Source organism: Ranitomeya imitator, chromosome 1, assembly GCF_032444005.1.
Source record: "Ranitomeya imitator isolate aRanImi1 chromosome 1, aRanImi1.pri, whole genome shotgun sequence".
Lineage (NCBI taxonomy): Eukaryota > Metazoa > Chordata > Amphibia > Anura > Dendrobatidae > Ranitomeya > Ranitomeya imitator.
Window position 1 is genome coordinate 766,548,943 of NC_091282.1, and position 23,055 is coordinate 766,571,997.

At 45.3% G+C, this 23,055-nt stretch overlaps 1 protein-coding gene across 1 annotated transcript in view; it reads left to right on the forward strand.

Moving 5' to 3' along the window:
* Window positions 1–17,636, forward strand: part of ATG2B (autophagy related 2B) — an 88,143-nt gene extending 70,507 nt beyond the window's left edge. The window contains exons 36-43 of the mRNA XM_069735510.1: window positions 1,669–1,747; window positions 3,188–3,377; window positions 3,454–3,523; window positions 13,070–13,152; window positions 14,280–14,401; window positions 15,532–15,686; window positions 15,819–15,968; window positions 16,957–17,636. Of these exons, the coding sequence (XP_069591611.1) occupies window positions 1,669–1,747; window positions 3,188–3,377; window positions 3,454–3,523; window positions 13,070–13,152; window positions 14,280–14,401; window positions 15,532–15,686; window positions 15,819–15,968; window positions 16,957–17,187 (1,080 nt within the window). The 3' untranslated portion in view covers window positions 17,188–17,636. The remainder of the gene's footprint in view (window positions 1–1,668; window positions 1,748–3,187; window positions 3,378–3,453; window positions 3,524–13,069; window positions 13,153–14,279; window positions 14,402–15,531; window positions 15,687–15,818; window positions 15,969–16,956) is intronic.
* The last annotated feature ends 5,419 nt before the right edge of the window (window positions 17,637–23,055 follow it).

A 23,055-nucleotide genomic window follows, 5' to 3' on the forward strand; every position in this document is an offset into this window, starting at 1 on the left:
CATACTTTAGACGTGAGGAGGTCCATGTTAGAATACATGTCCATGACTAGTCAATGGAGGAAGATCAGTCTCTATTTGTTGCCTTCCAGGGTAGCAGAAAGGGGTAGAGGGTATATAAAAGTACCTTTGCCAGATGGATCAGGGAGGCCATTAGCTTGTCCTACTCTGCGAGTGGCGCTTCCGTTCCTGAAGGCATCAAGGCTCACTCCACCAGAGCTGTGGCTCCTTCCTGGGCAGAAAAGGCGGACTTATCTATTCATCAGATCTGTAAGGCTGCTACCTGGTCCTCACCATCTACCTTCTTTAAACACTACCGACTGAATCTGTCCTCGTCGACTGATCTAACCTTTGGTAGAAAGGTGCTGCAAGCGGTGGTCCCTCCCTAAGGTGTTTTCATTTCTCAAAAAATCTCTCAGGTGTGCTGTCATGGGTGAAGGGAAAACCAAGGTTACTTACCCCTAGCCGGTTTTTCCAGAACCCATGACAGCACCCATCTATTCACCCCCCCTTTTTTCACTCCTTTGGTGTGCACTATAGTATGGGTGCCTTTTGTTAATATAATGTGGTGATAGTTTTGACATGTGAACTAACCAAGGGGCTTCTCATGCTCTGCAAACCAACTGAAGCGAGGGAGAGGTACTGCCCTCTTATTTTCAGTAGGTTTCCTGTCCTGGCTGATCCCTCTCAGGTGTGCTGTCATGGGTTCTGGATAAAAAAACGGCTACCGGTAAGTAACCTTGGTGTTTTGCTTTTATAATTACATATTCGGCTTATTAGAAATATTTAGAAACATATTCTCAAATATTTCCATTTTGTTTTCTCTTATTAATTATCATATGTACACCCCAAAGTGACATCCATTTCCTGTGTATTTATAGTGTGTAATCAATGAAGCTCCTGGGAGGACGAGAGTCGTTATGTAGGAAATCTCTTGTCATAATCTTATTTGAGAATTATATAAGACTAGATGGCAGCCCGATTCTAAAGAATCGGGAGTCTAGAATCCATATATACTTTATTTATTCAAATGTAAGAATAATACAATTAATAAATAGTAAGAAAGAACAAAAATAATAGGCAGTATATGGAGAAAACACCAAACAAAAGTTCAAAATTGGTGTGAAAATGTCACTGAACCACTTCACAACTAAATATATATAGTTTTGGTAAATGGTATTATCATTTTTTTGACGAAATTCGGCAGGAGCTTGAAGAGCAACGTCACTGGGCCCGCCTCCACGCAGTAGAAACTTGCTGTGAGGTAAAAATTCAAAAATCACACCAAAATGGCGGGCGGAGTGTGTCACAGTACGGCACGTTTCTGATTGGTTGCCGCCTGCTGCGAGCGACCAATCAGACACTGGACACTGTTGACGTCACTTATCTCCGGACATTAGCTCCGCACATTAGCTCCGGACATTAGCTCCGCACATTAGCTCCGCACATTAGCTCCGCACATTAGCTCCGCACATTAGCTCCGCACATTAGCTCCGCACATTAGCTCCGGACAAAGCCACGGAAGTTGGCAGAAATTGCAGGAAGTAGTATTCTAGGCAATTATATATTAGATTGTCAGAAAACGATGTTACCAGGAAAATGCCTACACTGTTTTGAACGGCTGGCGGTTCTTTACCCCCCTTCTTATTTTACGTTTTTTTTGTGTTTTAGGATGCCTTGTTTTTCTTGAAAGATTTCTTCTCAAGTCTTTCTGCAGAAGTGGAAATATTGGTGACTCCAGATCCTGAGGGTAAGTTCTGTATTATTCTTGTACCTAGGGGGCAGTATTGTATTAGTTTTATTCTAGTTCATAGGACCAGTATTATAGTAATGTTCTTGTACATAGGGAGCAATATTATAGTAGTTATATTCTTCTACATAGGAGCAGTACTATAGTACCGTATATACTCGAGTATAAGCCGACACCCCCCTTAATTTTGCCACAAAAAACTGGGAAAACTTAATGACTCGAGTATAAGCCTAGGGTGGAAAATGCAGCAGCTACTGGTAAATTTCAAAAATAAAAATTGATACCAATAAAAGTAAAATTAATTGAGACATCAGTAGGTTAAGTGTTTTTGAATATCCATATTGAATCAGGAGCCCCATATAATGCTCCATAAAGTTTGATGGGCCCCATTAAATGCTCCATATTAAAATATGCCCCATATAATCCTGCATAAAGGTTAATAATGGCCCCATAAGATGCTCCATACAGACACTTGCCCCTTATAGTGCTGCAAAATCGTTATGGCCCCATACAGATGCTCCATACAGTCACTACCCCTTATAGTGCTGCACAATCGTTATGGCCCCATACAGATGCTCCGTACAGCCACTGCCGCTTATAGTGCTGCACAATCGTTATGGCCCCATACAGATGCTCCATACAGTCACTTGCCCCTTATGCTGTGGCTGCGATAAAAAAAAAAAAAAAATCATATACTCACCTCTCCATTGCTCAGGACCCCCGTCACTTTTACCTGCTCCTCGTTCGGGTGCGGCTCCGTCCTCAGCACTCGAGTATAAGCCGAGAGGGGGACTTTCAGCCCAAAAAAATGGGCTGAAAATCTCGGCTTATACTCGAGTATATACGGTAGTTATATTCTTGTCCATAGGGAGCAGTATTATAGTAGGTATATTCTTGTACATAGGAGCAGTATTATAGTAGCTATATTCTTAGCAATATTATAGTAGTTATATTCTTGTACATATCGGCAGTATTATAGTAATTATATTCTTGTACATAGGAGCAGTATTATAGTAGTTATATTCTTGTACATAGGAGCAGTGTTATAGTAGTTATATTCTTGTACATAGGGGCAGTATTATAGTAGTTATATTCTTTTACATAGGGGGCAGTATTATAGTAATTATATTCTTGTACATAGGAGCAGTATTATAGTAGTTATATTCTTGTACATAGGAGCAGTATTATAGTAGTTAAATTCTTGTACATGGGAGCAGTATTATAGTAGTTATATTCTTATACATAGATGCAGTATTATAGTAGCTATATTCTTAGCAATATTATAGTAGTTTTATTCTTGTACATAGGAGCAGTATTATAGCAGTTATATTCTTGTACATAGGCACCAGTATTGTAGTAGGCATATTCTTGTATCTAGGGGCAGTATTTGTAGGTTTTTTTGCTCTTTTTTTTTTTTTTTTACTTCACACTTTCTTGCAGTTAAAAGATCTCCAGGATCTGACGTCACCTGCACTTTACCAAAGCATCTGACCCTCCAAGAACGAATCCCTGTAATTTCATTTATTAGACAGAATCAGCCGGTCAGAAATGGTGATGTGACTTGTACAGAGTTTGGCGATGAGTCTATCGGTGACGTCTCCTCGTTCGATGACCAGCCCGTGTTTTTCCGGTGTGTGACATCTGACTGTCGATCATCATCTAGTTTTCGTCTCTCTGCACATCTAACATTTATTTTTGTTATCCAGGGAGTTCAGATTCACCTCTGAAGTTCCTATAAGACTGGATTATCATGGGAAGCACGTCTCAATGGATCAGGTACGTGTTGCTGTATAAGCCGTATACGTTATTAGATGTGATGCTCCCCCCTTAACAAGCCAAAAGTTGGATCAAATGGTTCAACTTATCAAGTATCTTGAGGAGTGCAGCATCACAAAGTAATATGCCAAAAAAACATCAAAGAGAAATGTTAGTGCCAAGAAAGTAGGTATAGTACTACACATACAGCTCTGGCAAAAATTGAGACCACTGCAAAATTTTCAGTTTGTCTGATTTTTCTCTTTATAGGTATATTTTTGAGTAAAATGTAAATTGTTCTTTTAATCCATAAACTGACACCATGTCTCCGAAGTTGCATGCAATAAATTTTGTATTTGTTTTCTGAAAATGAGAAATGGCCAAAATAACAAAAAATTATTTGCTTGCAGACCTCAAATAATGCAAAAAAAAAAAAAAGTTAATCATTTAGAAACAACAATACTAATGTTTTAACTAGAAATCAATATTTTGTGGAATAACCATGATTTTTAATCACAGCTTTCATGCATCTTGGCATGCTTTCCACCTGTCTTTCTTTCACCCTGCTTTTGGGTGACCTTATGCCACTCCTGGTACAAAAATGTAAGCAGTTCTGCTTTCTTTGATGGCTTTTAACTATCCATCTTCCTCTTTATTACATTCCAGAGGTTTTCAATGGGGTTCAGGTCTGGAGATTGGGCTGCCCATGACAGGGATTTGATGTAGTGGTCCTTCATCCACACCTTGATTGACCTAGTTGTGTGGCATGGCACATTGTCCTGCTGGAAAAACTATCCTCAGAGTTGGGGAACATTTGCCTGAGCAGAAGGAATCAACGGTTTTTCATGGATAACCTTGTATGCGGCTTGATTCATACGTCATTCGCAAAGAACAACCTGCCCAATTCCAGCCTTGCTGAAGTATTCCCAAAACAGTTGATTCCTTCTGCTCAGGCAATGTTCCCCAACTCTGAGGACTGTTTTTTTTCAGCAGGACAATTCGCCATGCCACACAGCTAGGTCAATCAAGGTATGGATGAAGCGCACCACATCAAATCTCTCATGGCCAGCCCAATCTCCAGACCTGAACCCCATTTAAAACCTCTGGAATGTAATCACGAGGATGATGAAAAGTCACAAGCCATCAAACAAAGAACCGCTTAAATTTTTGTACCAGGAGTGGCATAAGGTCACCCAGAAGCAGTGTGAAAGACTGGTGAAAAGCATGCCAAGATGCATGAAAGCTGTGACAAAAATCATGGTGATACCACAAAATATTGATTTCTGAACTCTTCCGGAGATAAAACATTAGTATTGTTGTTTCTAAATGATTATGAACTTGTTTCTTTGTTTTTGTTTTTTTTTTTTTTGCAATATTTGAGGTCTGCAATCAATGAATTTTTTTTGTTATTTTGACCATTTCTCTTTTTCAGAAAATAAATACAAAATTTATTGCTTGGAATTTCGGTGACATGTTGTCAGTAGTTTATGGAATAAAAGAACAATTTTACATTTTACTCAAAAATATACCTATAAAAAGAAAAATCAGACAAACTGAACATTTTGCAGTGGTCTCTAAATTTTTGCCAGAGCAGTATATTATGATTATTATTATTATTACTATTGTTATTATTGTTATTGCGCCATTTATTCCATGGCGCTTTACATGTAAGGAGGGGTATACATAATAAAAACAAGTACAATAATCTTGAACAATACAAGTCATGACTGGTACAGGAGGAGAGAGGACCCTGCCCACGTAGGCTCACAATCTACAAGGGATGGGTGAGAATACAGTAGGTGAGGGTAGAGCTGGTCATGCAGCGGTTTGGTCAATCGGTGGTTACTGCAGGTTGTAGGATTGTCGGAAGAGATGGGTCTTCAGGCTCTTTTTGAAGGTTTCGATGGTAGGTGAGAGTCTGATATGTTGTTGTAGAGAGTTCCAGAGTAGGGGTGATGCGCGAGAGAAATCTTGTATCCGATTGTGGGAAGAGGAGATAAGAGGGGAATAGAGAAGGAGATCTTGTGAGGATCGGAGGTTGCATGTAGGAAAGTACCGGGAGACGAGGTCACAGATGTCTGGAGGAGACAGGTTGTGGATGGCTTTGTATGTCATGGTTAGGGTTTTGTACTGGAGTCTCTGGGCAATGGGGAGCCAGTGAAGGGATTGACAGAGGGGAGAAGCTGGGGAATAGCGGGGGGACAGGTGGATTAGTCAGGCAGCAGAGTTTAGAATAGATTGGAGGGGTGCAAGAATGTTCGAGGGGAGGCCACAGAGCAGGAGGTTGCAGTAGTCAAGGCGAGAGATGATGAGGGCATGGACTAGGGTTTTTGCAGATTCTTGGCTGAGGAATGAACAGATTCGTGAAATATTTGAGTTGAAATCGGCAGGAAATGGAAAGGGCTTGGATATGTGGTTTGAAGGAGAGATCAGCGTCAAGGATTATCCCGAGACAGCGAGCTTGTGGGACTGGGGAGAGTGGGCAGCCATTTACTGTAATGGATAGGTTCGTTGGGGGGGTCAAGTGAGATGGGGGAAAGATGATGAATTCTGTTTTGTCCATGTAAAGTTTCAGAAATCTAGCAGAGAAGAAGGATGAAATAGTGGACAGACATTGAGGGATTCTGGTTAGTAGGGAGGTGATATCTGGTCCAGAGATGTAGATTTGTGTGTCATCAGCATAGAGATGATACTGAAAGCCATGAGATTCTATGAGCTGTCCCAGGCCAAAGGTGTAAATGGAGATGAGCAGGGGCCCTAGGACTGAACCTTGTGGGACTCCGACAGATAGGGGGCGAGGTGAGGAGGTGGTGTGTGAGTGGGAGACGCTGAATGTCCGGTCTGTTAGGTATGATGAGATCCAGGATAGGGCCAAGTCTGTGATGCCAAGGGATGAGAGGGTCTGTAATAGTAGGGAATTGTCCACTGTGTCAAAGGCAGCTGACAGGTCCAGGAGGAGGAGGACAGAGTAGTGTCGCTTGCTCTTGGCGGTTAAGAGGTCATTGGTGACCTTAGTAAGGGCAGTTTCCGTGGAGTGGTGTGACTGGAAGCCAGATTGTAAGCGGTCAAAGAGGGAGCAAGAAGAGAGATGGGAGGACAGTTCAAGGTAGACGTGTTGTTCCAGTAGCTTGGAGGCATAGGGGAGAAGTGATATAGGGCGATAGCTAGATACAGAGGATGGGTCAAGAGAGGGCTTTTTGAGGATAGGTGTGATGGAGGCATGTTTAAAGCTTCAGGGGAAAACACCAGTTGTTAGTGATAGGTTGAAGAGATGGTTTAGGGTTGGGTGAAGACTGGTGAGGTTTGGGATGAAGTGGGATGGGATCGGGTCATGTGCACAGGTGGTGAGATGTGATCTTGAGAGTAGAGTGTAGAGTCGATCTTCTGTAATGGTGAAAAAGTTGGTTTTGGAGGTGGAGGGCTGGGAAGTCAGGAGGAAGGGCTCTGGGGGTTGTTGACCAAAACTGTCTCTGATGTTGTCAATCTTCTGCTTGAAAAATGAGGCAAAGTCTTCAGCTGAGATGAGTGGGGAGAGAGGAGGTGCTGGGGGACGGAGGAGAGAATTGAAGGTGTTGAATAACTGTTTAGGGTTGTGAGACAGGGAGGATATGAGACATGAGAAGTAGGTTTGTTTAGCTGTGGCGAGTGTGGTCTTGAAAGTAGTGAGGGACTGTTTGAATGCGATGAAGTGCTCGTTGGATTGGGATCTTTTCCATCTGCGCTCAGCAGCCCTGGAAGCTCGCCTCAGTTCTTTGGTCAGGCTGGTGTGCCAGGGCTGTCTGTTGATTTTGCGAGCTTTGGTATGTGTAAGTGGGGCAGCAGATTCCAAAGCTGCAGCTATTGTGGTGTTATATAGAGCGGCAGTGTCATCCGCATTGTGTAAGGAACTTATATCTGTGAGAGGGAGGAGGGATTCAGAGAATCGGTGTAGGTCAAGGTGTTCAAGATTTCTGCGAGGGTGTGAAAGTTTGTGGGGTGGGGATTGTAGACATGGAGTCTAGAGAGAAGAGAATGTGAGAAGGTTGTGGTCATAGAGAGGAAGAGGTGAGTTAGAGAGGTTAGATAGGGAGCAGAGGTGGGTGAAGATCAGGTCCAGTGTGTGGCCATCTTTGTGGGTGGCTGTAGAAGACCATTGAGTGAGGCCGAAGGAGGAAGTGAGAGATAGAAGTTTAGTGGCAGCTGAGAGGGAAGTGTCAATAGGGATGTTGAAGTCGCCCATGATGATAGTAGGGATGTCCGCGTGAAGGAAATGAAGTAGCCAGGTGGTGAAGTGGTCAAAGAAGGTGGTGGCTGGCCCTGGGGGGCGGTAGATGACAGCCAGTTGGAAGGGGAGTAGATGCGCACAGTGCACCTCAAACTAAGGGAGGGTAACAGAGGTTGGCAGTGGGATTGGGGTTAAGGAGCAGGTATCTGACAGGAGAAAACCAACTCCTCCATGTTTGCTGCTGGGGCGGGGGGGTGAGAAAGGTGGAAGCCACCATACAAAAGTGCAACAGGAGAGGCTGTGTCAGAAGGGGTGAGCCAGGTTTCGGTGATGGCGAGGAAGTAAAGTTTGGTAGTAACAAAAAGATCATGGATGTAGGAAAGCTTGTTGCAGACAGCTCCTGTTAGTGGGACTGGGGAAGCAGGGGCTGGGTGAATGGGTATAAGGTTAGAGAGGTTACGGAAGGTTGTGATAGAGCATGAATGGGAGGTAGAAATGACTGTGGGAATGTGGTGAGGAGGACCAGGATTTGGAGAGATATCACCAGTAGTGAGAAGGAGCAGAGAAAGTGTTAGCAGGTGGGAGCAGGAGAGGGCATGAGGGGGCTTTCTGTGCTTGGAGACAGAGGATTGTATGTTAAGGAACAGTTTTGTGGAGGAGGTGAGATGGATGGGGAGGATTGAAGAGGAGATAAACAGTTCTTTACTAGGAGTAGGGATTAGGGGAGTTTGCAGAAAGTGAAGAATTATAGGGGTGAAAGTGAAAATAAACAGAAACATTGTTTACAGTGACTGGCCAGTTACCTTCAGTTCCCTTCAGGTTCAATTCTGGTTTTAATTCTACATTAATCTTCACACTTCTAGGACACAGGAATCACACTGCAGACTGAAGTCTATGCAGACTTGTGCTATGCAATATATGTACATCTAAGTGCATTCAGGTGTGAAGCACAGAGGAGTGGTCTCTGCTCATCTTGGTCAGAGAATTAAGGGTGGACCAGATGCATACAATCAAGCATTGAGTAAACAAGGTCATAAATAACACTGGGGTAAGCTGGGGTTAGCTGAAAGGCATACCATGTGAATGCTAGGAGCAGAGGGAAGTCTATGTGCAAAGCTGGGTGATGTACTATGTTAATACAAGAGAAGATAGTATTCTGCTACAGATGGATCTGGATAAGTTGGAAACTTGGGCTGAAAGGTGGCAGATGAGGTTTAACAATGATAAATGTAAGGTTATACACATGGGAAGAAGGAATCAATATCACCATTACACACTGAACGGGAAACCACTGGGTAAATCTGACAGGGAGAAGGACTTGGGGATCCTACTTAATGATAAACTTACCTGGAGCAGCCAGTGCCAGGCAGCAGCTGCCAAGGCAAACAGGATCATGGGGTGCATTAAGAGAGGTCTGGATACATATGATGAGAGCATTATACTGCCTAGTTAGACCAGTACTGTGTCCAGTTTTGGGCACCGGTGCTCAGGAAGGATATAATGGAACTATAGAGAGTATAAAGGAGGGCAACAAAATTAATAAAGGGGATGGGAGAACTACAATACCCAGATAGATTAGCGAAATTAGGATTATTTAGTCTAGAAAAAAGACGACTGAGGGGCGATCTAATAACCATGTATAAGTATATAAGGGGACAATACAAATATCTCGCTGAGGATCTGTTTATACCAAGGAAGGTGACGGGCACAAGGGGGCATTCTTTGCGTCTGGAGAAGAGAAGGTTTTTCCACCAACATAGAAGAGGATTCTTTACTGTTAGGGTGGTGAGAATCTGGAATTGCTTGCCTGAGGAGGTGGTGATGGCGAACTCAGTCGAGGGGTTCAAGAGAGGCCTGGATGTCTTCCTGGAGCAGAACAATATTGTATCATACAATTATTAGGTTCTGTAGGACGTAAATCTGGGGATTTATTATGATGGAATATAGGCTGAACTGGATGGACAAATGTCTTTTTTCAGCCTTATTAACTATGTTACTATGTTACATATATATAGTTTTATACCAGTGGTGGTGGACCTTTTAGAGACAGAGTGCCCAAACTGCCAACCAAAGCCACTTATTTAGTGCCAACATGGCAATTTAACCTGAATACTGAGGTTTTTGTTTAGAAAAACAACTCTTACATTAGCACACTATAGAGACTATAGCATAAAGCTGGGTGCATTGAGACGTCTTTCCTTGTGGGATGCATTCACATAGTGCTGGACAACCGACTGATCTAATATTATGGGCACTTTAAAAATTAACTTTTAATGAAAAAAATCCCAAAAATAAACCCTATGAGGGTGAAAAAAGTGCAGATGTGCAAAACCAGTACAGAGTATCAATAAAATAGGGGCAAAGACACAGGTAGTGAGTGTAACCTTAAACTACAGAAGATATAGCTGACTATGAGGGTAGGCGCTCACTATAAATATGCAGCAGGTGGAGCTACTGCTCACATTTCGACATTCCTAAGGGACCAATTTAAGTCGACAATGCCCCTCATAAACTTCTCATGTAGAGGAGAATATACAGTAAATAAGGGATGTGCAAGGGAAGATGCACAATGGCCCTGACCCAAAGTCTGAAGGATTAACCAGCTAAGGGTCAATGGTCAATACATGATAGTAATGCCAGTGAAGAAACTATGTCTAAGTGAATCTAAATGCATTTTGGAGTAGCACGGTGCAGGAAATGGTTAAGCACACATTCATACAAAGGCTCGGTGTAAGGAGAGGTGCACTATCTCCTAAACTATAGCCTGCTGAACCTTCCTACTTGCAGAGGTTGGAATCCTAAATTCAACGAGAGATACAGTGTAATGGGCCCCACATAGTCCTCCATACAGTGTAATGGGACCCACATAGTCATCCATACAGTGTAGTGGGCCCCACATGGTCCTCCATACAGTTTAGTGGACCCCACATGGTCCTCCATACAGTTTAGTGGGCCCCACATGGTCCTCCATATGATGCAGTGGGCCCCACATATAGTCCTCCAAACAGTGTACTGGGCCCCACATGGTCCTCCATACTTCTGACAAAGCCATGCTTTACAGGGCAACCTGCATGGGGTCTCATCCACCGCCATATTATGCTTCGTTACTTTATGTTGCTTTCTTCAGCTTTAGGCATTCCCATAATCTAGGTGCCAGTAGGTATATTTTATCCTCTGTTCAGGTTCTCATTTATAGTTTGTTGTTACCCTGAGATTGACCATCCGGTATTGGAGATTCCTGTTCTGGTGATGTCCTTTCAGCAGTCCAGTTACCTTATTGGCCTTGTGTCTCACATGAGTTTTGCTTGGTTTTTGAGATATCTGTTTAACCTTGAATTTATTAACTGTATAATAATAATCTTTTTATATAGTGCTAACATATTCCGCAGCGCTTTACAGTTTTCACACATTATCTTCGCTGTCCCCGATGGGGCTCACAATCTAAATTCCCTATTAATAATATTATTATTATTATTATTATTATTATTATTATTATTATACATTTACTATTATACATTTTTATAGCGCCATTTATTCCATAGCGCTTTACATGTGAAAAAGGGGGCAAATATAGACAAGTACATTAAACATGAGCAAAAACAAGGCCCACAGATACATAAGGAGGGAGGACCCTGCCCGCGAGGGCTCACAGTCTGCAGGGGATGGGTGAGGATACACTAGGAGAGGGTAGGGCAGGTTGTGCGGTGGTTCAGTAGGTTCAGGATCACTGCGGGTTGTAGGCTTGTCGGAAGAGGTGGGTCTTCAGGCTTTTTTTTAAGGTTTCTATGGTGGGCGAGAGTCTGATGTGTTGGGGTAGAGAGTGCCAAAGTATGGGGGAAGCACGGGAGAAGTCTTGGATGCGGTTGTGGGAAGAGGAGATAAGGGGGGAGTAGAGAAGGAACTCTTGAGTGGATCGGATGTTGTGGGTAGGTAAGTCCCGGGAGACCATGTCACAGATGTATGGAGGAGACAGGTTGTGCATGGCTTTGTATGTCATAGTTAGGGTTTTGAACTGGAGTCTCTGGACGATAGGAAGCCAGTGAAGGGCTTGGCATAGGGGGGAGACAGGGAGATAAGTCGGGCAGCAGAGTGTAGGATGGATTGGAGTGGTGCCAGAGTGCTAGAGGGGAGTCCAGAGAGTAGGAGGTTGCAGTAGTATGGCGGGAGATAAGGGCATGCACTAGTGTTTTTGTGGTTTCATAGTCAAGGAATGCACGGATCCGGGAAATATTTTTCAGTTTGAGTTTTCAGGAGGAGGCAAGGGCTTGGATATGTAGCTTGAAAGAAAGGGCAGAGTCGAGGATCACCCCGAGGCACCGTGCGTGCAGGACTGGGGAAAGTGTGCAGCTGTTGACATTGATTGATAGGCCTTGTGGAGGGGTAGAGTGAGAGTATGTCTTTGGAATGTGGGAGGAAACCGGAGTACCCAGAGGAAACCCACGCAAACACGGGGAGAACATACAAACTCCTTGCAGATGTTGTCCTTGGTGGAATTTGAACTCCAGCGCTGCAAGACTGCAGTGCTAACCACTGAGCCACCGTGCTGCCCCTAACAATATATAATGTGTACAGTACTATATCTACTTTCTTGGCTATAACCTCCACTTTGATTGTTTTTTGGTATATTACTTTGTGATGCTGGGACTAGCGGTGCATTCAGCGGATCCTTCTGATTGTTCAGATGTTTAATCAATGGAGCAAATTATGTGGTTGAATTGAACTATATGCAGTAATGGCGTTGGGGTATGTTGTACAGAATTAAATGTTAACCGTTTGTCCACTCTTTGCCAATAAAGTTTACCATCATTAGATTAAGAACTCTCAGGTGTGCCTATCGTTACATAGTTCTTTCTTCTTCTTTATATACTGTCTTCGAGCGCGCACTGTTCCCCTTCCTCCCGGCTTCTCCTTGTCTGGGTAGCGGTGTGCTCCTGATGGAATAACTGTTCACTTCCTTGCAAGGTCGCACCGCATGGTTTAAACTGTTTTTGTTTTGGGTTTTTTCTGCGACGCATCATGGCAGAAGTGCAGGGAGCCTTTATAGCAAACAACTTGCAAGCGTGCGTTCTTTGCCACAGAAATCGGCCCCTGCTGATAGGTTACAGAGGTGGCCAGTAACCTTGACATTGATCTGAAAATGTACATCCTTAAGAACGAATAAGATTTTTAATTAGGGATAAATTGCAAAGTTCCTTATTTTTACAAGAACTGTTCAATTTCACCCATGAAACAAGACAATACGACTCCTAGTATTGGCGGCGTCTACATGTATGATCTGTCCCAGACCCAATCCGTCAGAAGCCGTGACTGATGTATGGACAGAGCCTGATGGGAATCAATACCGTTATGTCTGTGTTGTTTAGGGGACATTAACTGGAATACTAATCGGACTGGCCCAGCTGAACAACTCTGAGTTGAAGCTGAAGAGACTCTGCTACCGGCACGGGTAAGTGGTCATCGTCACCGCCAGTAAAGGGGCGATGGGCATAGGAAATGCTGACCGTCTGCCTACGTTATATTGCATTGCCCCTCTGTTTGTCCCTCCTTGAAATGTAAGCATTAGTAGACCAGTGAATGTCACCGGTCCCCGTGTCAGTAAGGGGGTCTCTCTGCCCTAGATTAGAATCCGGGCCACCCCTTTGTTCTTGTTCAGCTCGTGATCTGTTTCTGGTGGGAGAGACATTTTCCTAATAGTTGACCCCCTATTTGATCCTTGTCCATAAGAAATACGGACTTTATATTACTGCTGGTCAAGAAAAGACATGGAGGGAACAGGGGTCTGACATTGCATCTGCTCCTCTAGCACCTAGTTATGTATGTCACAGCGGATATATGTCATAATAATAAAAGAACAGAATGGCACTAGAGTAGTACGTGTTTAGACAGGCAGGACTATAAGTAGACAGCTGTGTGTCAGGCGTCACAATCATAGAGGGTAATGGTGCTCTGCATGAATGTCCAGCAAGTAATCCGTGTACAACAAGGAAGAAGAAAATTATGCGGCACTCACCCCGATTTAGCTGTGAAGATTGTGATCTTTATTGGAGAAAAATGAAGAATACATCCGTCAGGACATCAGGTAAATGAGAGGGTGCGGTATATGAGCACGGACGACGGCCGTTTCGCACATGCAGGTGCTTCGACGGGTCCAAGCCTTGGACCCGTCGAAGCACCTGCGTGTGCGAAATGGCCGTCGTCCGTGCTCCTATACCGCACCCTCTCATTTACCTGATGTCCTGACGGATGTATTCTTCATTTTTCTCCAATAAAGATCACAATCTTCACAGCTAAATCGGGGTGAGTGCCGCATAATTTTCTTCTTCCTTGTTGTACACGGATATATGTCATTACTGACGCTGACGTGAGATTGGCCGGCTTCATACGTCTGGCATTCATGACCCCAGTAGAGACCACAATGCCTGGACCAACTGCTGCTCTCCTCCCCGTCCTTGCTCCTGGTCTCCGGTGCCGGTCCTGACGTCTCCTGTAGATGTATTTAGGATGGGGTCAGTGACCCCCATGTTCCTCCTCCTGAGTGAGACTTTCTCCCCCCCCCGCTTCTCTCTCCTCCAGGTTATTAGGCGTGGACAAGCTATTCTCTTATGCCATTAATGAATGGCTGACGGACATCAAGAAGAACCAGCTGCCGGGCATCCTGGGAGGAGTGGGGCCGATGCATTCTCTGGTGCAGCTGGGTAATCCACACATGGCTGCTATCATTATGGTGTGAGGCTAGTGGGGGGCTGTACCCCCCTAACCCAAAACCAGGTAGTCTAAGGCAAAGGTGGGGCATCACTATCTGCATCCCTGCTGGTTTAGAGGAGCTTGTGGCTGGTCCAGAGCTTATAGGGAGGCGGTTATAACCGTCTGTTTTAGACCACCAGAGATACAGATGTAGAAACATACTCACCCAACCTTGTTCTAGACCACAAGGGATACAAACATTGCCACACACACACACACTCTTGCTGTAGACTTTTAGGGATACAGACCTTGAGAGAGACACCCTGACACTAGCGCACCCTCGCTTTTAGACTATTAGTAACAGACTGACACCCTCGCTCTAGACCACCAGGAATGCAAACTTTGACCCACAGCTTCACCTTTGAAGCCGAAACTGTGTGTAATCGACATTTGCTGCCATTCCTCCCCCTGACTTCTGCTGTGTCAGGGCTAGAGACCTTCCATACATATCGGCTGGTCCTACAGATACCTGAGGGTTCGGAGACTTTTATCCTATATGTCCGGCCGCCTTTCGACCCCTTACAGCCTGAACAGTTTGGAGGGAATGATGATATTGAACATCTTTTTCTTTTATATAAGGCTACTTTCACACTTGCGTGGGTACGGGTCCGTCGCTATGCGTCGGGCTGACGTACCGACGCACGTTGTGAAATTTGTGCACGACGTGGGCAGCGGATGCAGTTTTTCGGTGCATCCGCTGCCCATTCTGAAGTCCGGGGAGGAGGGGGCAGAGTTTCGGCCGCACATGCGTGGTAGAAAATGGCGGACGCGACGGACAAAAAAAAAAAACGTTACATTGAACTTTTTTTGTGATGACGGTCCGCCAAAACACGACGGATCCGTCGCACGACGGACGCGACGTGTGGCCATCCGTCGCTAATACAAGTCTATGGGCAAAAAATGCATCCTGCGGGCACATTTGCAGGATCCGTTTTTTACCCAAAACTACGGATTGCAAAAAACGCAAGTTTGAAAGTAGCATAAGGGTCCATCTAGGACATCTGCACATAAATAAGTAATCCTGAAAGTAATAACTCACCGTGGTCTGTCGGACCTCCTCACACTCTTCTTTCCTTTTCAGTTCAAGGTCTTAAGGATTTGGTGTGGCTGCCCATAGAGCAGTACTATAAAGATGGCCGCATTGTTCGAGGCTTCCAGAGAGGGGCTGCGTCATTCGGGACGTCCACTGCCATGGCTGCCCTGGAACTGACCAACAGAGTGGTGCAGACGATACAGGTATCCCCCTCCTCATGTGATGAGGGTGCCCCTCATGTGATGAGGGTGCCCCACATGTGCCATTACCAATACCATCAGTGGGTAGTAGTGGTCCTACTGGTGCATATTCTGACCTTTCCTTCCTCTGCTCAGGCCGCCGCAGAGACCGCCTATGACATGGTGTCACCGGGACCCAGTCCTGTGGAGTTGAGAAGAGCCAAGCGCTTTTCTCATCATCGCCTCATGCACCAACCTGTGGACCTAAGAGAAGGAGTCGCCAAAGCTTATACCGTGGTTAAAGAGGTGACAGCGTAGACTGAGCCACTGCGAGAGCGTTATGTACTTTGTAAGATCTCTGCTCCTCGTCAATGGATAGTTCGGAGGTCACACAAGTGCCCGGCCTGTGGACTTCTCTCTTACATCGAGCCGCGCCTGTTGTGCCAATCATGTGCCCATCATGAGTTCGACCCTCTATCCCCTATGAAGGTTTTCATTAAGTGACTGAAAGCAGAGATCAGTAAAGCTTAATAATTAATACACAAAGAATATAATAAATTCGTTGTCTGTAGGACCACAGAGTAAAGGCCAGCACTGTACCTGACCATTCCCAGCGGCCCCTTAGAGAATGGTGTGGAGGTGCAATAATGTCCGGCTGTTACTCCAGGAGTCCGACTCCCGGCATCAGTGGGGGTCCCAACAGTCAGACCACCTGTGATCGGCAAGTTATCACCTAACGTAAGGATAGGCGATAACTTGTCGATGGTGGCAATGACCCTTTGACTCCATTCACTTCTGTGAGTTGTGCACACTACCTCCCCATTCATTTGTGCCAGCTGCCTCACCAGGTAGTTGGTCGGGGACCCCCATTCTTCCACCTCTAGGGTCAGAACCTAGCAGACATGTATGGCCTATTCAAAGGTTATTCCATAAATGCCTAAATAGGGAATAACCCTTTACAGGAATTGCTGAGGATTGGGATTTTTTTTTTCTAATTCCAGACAACCCCTTTAAGGCATATACCTAATCTATTGGGGATTTTCTCAATCTTCTTTTCCCACCTTCCCATTAAAGAGGTTGTCCTGCACCGCTCAGCTCCGCATTGGGAGGTAGGTGGTGCTGCTGACATTGTTCCTGCCAGGACTTGTGCACCGTACATAGCTATCAGGCAAGCGTCCTCCACGTCATCTGCACCTCCTTCCTCCCAATGCGGAAGTGAATAGCGTCGGATCACCCTGTTATGTATTTGCTTCAACGTGGGATTAAAGTCTTCCCCCTAATGCATCTTTTCCAGGGAATCACAGACACCGCTCAAACCATCTACGAGACGGCGGCACGTGAGCATGAGAACAGAGGGGTCACCGGTGCTGTGGGGGGAGTCCTCCGTCAGATCCCCCCTGCTGTCGTGAAACCACTAATCGTGGCCACAGAAGCCACATCCAATGTGCTAGGCGGAATGAGGAATCAGATCAGACCCGATGTCCGGGAAGAAGAGTCTCAGAAATGGAGATTAGAAGAAGGATAGAGCCGGGCCCTGGCGGGGCTGTGGACCTGCGCACCAGGAGCCGGTGAATACTGTGACTCATAACTAACAAACAGCTCAGGAATGGGTGTAACCCCGACCACATGTGGATCCTTCCCGGGTGCACAGGACACTGGTTGTACTGTGTCAGATGCAGCTCGGCCATCACGGCTCCTCAGCTTCAGCTCCCTCCTCTCCCCATCTTCGCTCAGTTCCACAAAATGATCTCTATTTTGGCAGCAGCTTTCTAGAAGTGTTACTCTGCACACTTTGTTCCCTTTTTTTCCCCCTCAGCTTTGCACTTGGCTGAAAGTGAATAATAATTCCGTTCCATGTCGTATGTAGATTCCCCAAGTCCTCCGAACGACGGAGGTATAAAGTCCTGTGTTACATTTAGTCTGTACATTTGTAATCTGTTTTATAGTGTTAATAAAACATTTGTGTTATGGTGAGTGTGCGCCGCAGGCGGAGGAGTCACTCATTGCTGCACAGGCGGCGGAAAGGTCCTTTAATCCAGGGGCCCATGTTTAGCTCCAAACACATGAAAAGTTCCAGTGTGAACAGAGTAGTAGTGGGCGAGTTACTGACAGCTTATATCGGTAGCTAAGAGAACCCCTTCCTAGCTATGGAGCCGAATCATCAGCCAGCCCCCTCCTAGCTGTGGAGCCGATCCATCAGCCAGCCCCCTCTTGGCTTAAGGGGAAGCTGTCCTGGCCCCTGTTATCCACCACCATGTCTGTACGGCACCTTTTCCTGCAGTTGCGCGTCTTGCTGCTCCTAGATTGTTGAATAAATGCAAAATTGGCTTTTATGCGTGTGTCACTCTTTCGGGGGTGTTGATTTCCCCAAGGTAATCTTCCCTCTCATCATGTGGGTGATCTGATTTGTAGAGCGACATCACTTCTGGATGTTTGCAAATCATGTGCGAGTGCCCGACGTTGTGACTTCCCAGGGAGGCAGATGTAGGCATATCTGTGATGGCCGTGAGGCTTGCAAAGTGCTGGCAGTGATGTTTGGTTCTTTTTATAAAAAAATGAATAAATGTCACCTCCTCCGTCTGAGATGATAACAACAACATCCATAAGTGTCATTGTCCATAGAAATATGGCTGAACGCTCATGTGGAGCAAACGTTCTAATTCTCCACGTCCTAACCCCAACACTACGCAGCATTCATTCTTGTAAGGTCAGCTGTATGTCAGGTCCTGGGACAGACAGCAAAATGGCGGCAGACAGCACTCTGTAGTATAAAATGGTTGCTCGTCCTAACTCCACAGGATCCAAGTGGAGGAGTACATACCAAAGTTTCAGAAGTGAAGGACAGCATCCAATCCAGGTGAAGAAATAAACACTTTATTGTGCCATAGGTGCAACGTTTCAACCCCAAAGGGGTCTTTATCAAGCATGCTTGATAAAGACCCCTTTGGGGTTGAAACGTTGCACCTATGGCACAATAAAGTGTTTATTTCTTCACCTGGATTGGATGCTGTCCTTCACTTCTGAAACTTAGGTCCTGGGACAGGACATAGCCATCATCTGCCACTGACTATTCTGGGGATGTGTCCTCTGTCACCTGGTCACCCATCGAGTCCTTCTTAGAGGCCAACCTGGTCCCGAGGTATCAAGAGAACTGATTACCTGTAGATCATTTCTTTTAATGTTTAACCACAGTCCTCGGTCTTAGAGTGAATTTACACGTTCATATTATTTTGGACCCCAATACTCTCGCCAATCATGTGTTCCCATGTCCTGAACGAACAGTCTCCGTTCCATTACCATCTATTACATGGTACTGTATATTCTCTGCACTTCTAAGACCCCCTATTTCTCAGGAAATCTAGACTTCATGGCTCTATTAGGAGTAGTGATGAGCGAACCTTTCAAAGTTTAGTTAGATTTGTCGAACGTACGCAAACCCCAAGTCAATGGAAGGCCAAACCAAACGTATACACAACACCTAAAGGGGTACTAACAAGCTTCCCAAACAGGAAAAATTAGGGGCAAACCCCAAGAAAAGTGGCATTAACTGACCCAGAGTAGAAATTTGCAAATGGCACAGAATCAGTCAGCCATGGGCCATGCATGAGATATCAGGGTCTGGCCCATAATTTACAGCTTGGAATTGAAGTTTCAATGGAGACCTGGTGGTTAAGGGAGTGGTATAAGCCTTCATAGCTGGGAGCCCTGATATCTCATGCAACAGCTCAAATTATTTTTCCCAGCCACATTCAGATGGCGCATACATATAGGAAAAAAATAGTAAATAAAAAAATGTGGTAAATTCTGTACTTATATCCTCCATATTGGTATATACACTGCTCAAAAAAAATAAAGGGAACGCTAAAATACCACATCCTAGATATTGCTGAATGAAATATTCCAGTTGCAAATTTTTATTCGTTGCATAGTGGAATGTGTTCAGAACAATAAAACATAACAATTATCAATGTAAATCAAAATGAATATCCCATTGAGGTCTGGATTTGGAATGATACTCAAAATCAAAGTGGAAAATCAAATTACAGGCTGGTCCAACTTCAGTGGAAATGCCTCATGACAAGGAAATGATGATCAGTATTGTGTGTGGCCTCCACATGCCTGTATGACCTCCCTACAAAGCCTGGGCATGTTCCTGATGAGGCGGCAGATGGTCTCCTGAGGGATCTCCTCCCAGACCTGGACTAAAGCATCCGCCAACTCCTGGACAGTCTGTGGTGCAACGTGACATTGGTGGATGGTGTGAGACATGATGTCCCAGATGTGTTCAATCAGATTCAGGTCTGGGGAACGGGCGGGCCAGTCCATAGCTTCAATGCCTTCATCTTGCAGGAACTGCTGACACACTCCAGCCACATGAGGTCTGGCATTGTCCTGCATTAGGAGGAACCCAGGGCCCACCGCACCAGCATATGGTCTCACAAGGGGTCTGAGGATCTCATCTCAGTACCTAATGGCAATTTCAAAGAAATGCCACCCCACACCATTACTGACCCACTGCCAAACTGGTCATGCTGAAGGATGTGGCAGGCCACACATCCTACTGAGCATCATTTCCTTGTCTTGAGGCATTTCCACTGAAGTTAGATCAACCTGTAACTTCTTTTTTTTTTTTTTATTCAAATAAATTTTTATTAAGAATAACAAGGCAATTAACATGTTACATTTACATTTTCAATATAGAGTATTTCCCCCCCCCTCCCCCTTCAAACAGCTCCCTTCGATCCCAAAGCCCCCCACCCCCACCCCAACCCCACAAAGCAGCTCATCTTGTTAATTACTACCATCATTAAAACAATAGAGCATCTAATCCCTCAACCATTCGTATAAGCCACACTTCACATTACTATCCCATAGCAATCCATGGAGACCACATTTTATTGAACGTTTCAGTTTTCCCTTTCTTCTTATAAATCCCTTTTTCTAGTGTCAGGCCCTGTTTCACATACTGGAGGAACTCTCCTCTTGACGGCGGCTCTTCCCTAATCCAGTTTCTAGCTATCACCTTCCTAGCCATGTACAACAATCTGGCTATAGCTATCTTTAGGTGTTTATCCACTCCAATCTCATCCACGCATCCTAACAAACAGACAACTGGATCCCTTGGCACCGTGCATCCATACGCACCTTCCATACGACTCAAAACTACCACCCAGAAGGCAGCCAACCTCGGACATGTCCACATCATATGGAAAATGTCTGCATCCGTAGACTTACACCTCGGACATTCAGAGTCATTACGCAATCCTGCCTTATATAGCACCATCGGAGACCTATAAACTCTGTGTATCACATAGAGCTGTGACAGTCTATACGGTTCACTCAGCGACAGTCTTGGGATCCATTCCAACACCGACTCCCAAGTCTCGTTATCTATTGGGCCCAAATCCCTTTCCCATTTAGATCTTGCCATTATTGGAAACCCCAATAGAAAAGTGTGCAACAGATCCCTGTACAGAGTGGATATGACTCCTCCAGTCGTCCCATCATTACACACATACTCCAGTACTATATCCCTTTGAATCCTAATACCTCCGTTCCTACTCTGAGCTCCAAAGGCATGCCTCATCCGCAAATATTGATACTCCCCTGCAGACCCAAGACCAAATTCCGCCTGCAATTGGGAAAATGATTTCAGTTCACCTTGTTCAATTATTTGATACACATACTGAATCCCTTTGCCCAACCACTCTATCAGTACCCCCAATGCCTCAAATTCTTTCAGATTGTTATTATGCCATAGCGGCGAGTATCTAGTCAAGTCCGTGATCCCACGTATGTGCCTCAATCTACTCCACAGCTTGCGTATCAACAGCAAAGTCGGATATAGCTTCCCCAAACTCTCCAAGGATCCATCCTCCAAACATTGCACCACTGGCCTTCTTTTTGTCACCACCTCCATCAACCGCTGTACTGCCCCAGATGACCCCCCATGCGCCCAGCCCCTTAAATGCTGACTCTGGGCTGCAAGAAAGTACAACTCAGGGTTAGGCAATGCCAGACCCCCATCATCCTTGGGTCGCTGAAGTGTCTCCAGTTTGATACGCGGATGCTGCCTCCCCCAAATCAGATTCCTAAACAGAGAGTTGATCTGTCTAAATTTCCCACGTGGTATCCAAACCGGCGCATTGTGAAGAATATACAATATTTTCGGCATCAGAATCATTTTGATAAGATTCACCCTGCCTACCACAGACAAATGTAGCTTAAGCCATGCATCCGCTTTTGCCTTGAGGGCACCCAAGATTGGAGTCAGATTCTCATGTATATAGTCAGTGACCGGCATAGATACCCATATTCCCAGGTACTTAAATTTACTCGTCACCTCCAGTCGCCCGTCCTCCAATGGCTCCCCATCCACATCGTCCACCTTAAACAAGATAGACTTACTCCAATTTATCCTAAGTCCCGACACTGATCCGAATCGTTCAATAATCCCAATGGCTCCCTCCAAGGATGCAACCGGGTCAGCCAGAAACAACAAAATATCATCCGCATACAACGCCACCGTTTCTTCAATCACCCCATATTTAAACCCCGTCATCTCATCAGACTGTCGAAGCGTAGCGGCCAGTGGTTCCACCGCCAGAGCAAACAAAAGGGGGGAAAGCGGACACCCCTGTCTCGTCCCTCTAGCCAATTGTATGGTCCGTGACAACTCCCCGTTTACCCTAACCCTGGCCATCGGCATCGAGTACATTAATTGAATCCATGATATGAACTGCGGTCCAAACCCCATTCTTCGCAACACCTGCCAGAGATACCCCCACTCCACACTATCGAACGCCTTGTGAGCGTCTAAAGATGCAATAACTCTCTGGCCACAGTTATCGGCTTTGAGTTGCAAGTTCATATACAGCCTTCGTAGATTAATCGCAGTTGACCTATCAGGCATAAAGCCAGACTGGTCTGAGTGTATCAGGCCAGAAATAACACTTGTCAACCTCATCGCCAACACCTTAGCCAGGAGTTTAACGTCGATAGTAAGCAAAGAAATTGGCCGATATGAATCCGGCTGTGTCGGGTCTTTCCCCTCCTTTGGAATCACCACTATTGTGGCCTCCCGCATAGATGCCGGTAGCCTTCCACCATTCGTAGCCTCTTCCAAGACCGCCTTCAATTTAGGGATCAACACTTCCCCCAAGCTTTTATACATTTCGGCAGGAAATCCGTCCCGTCTACGCCAGGCACCTTCCCATTAGCCATCGACTGCAATGCCCGTCCCAGTTCCTCCTCCGTAATGGGAGCCTCCAAATCCTCCCTAGCTGTGTCACTCAGCCTCGGGAGCTCCAACTCCTCAAGGAACGCCACCGTGTCCTCCATTGACCCATCTACCCGAGAGGAGTACAAGTCTGCGTAAAAATCTGCAAAAGTC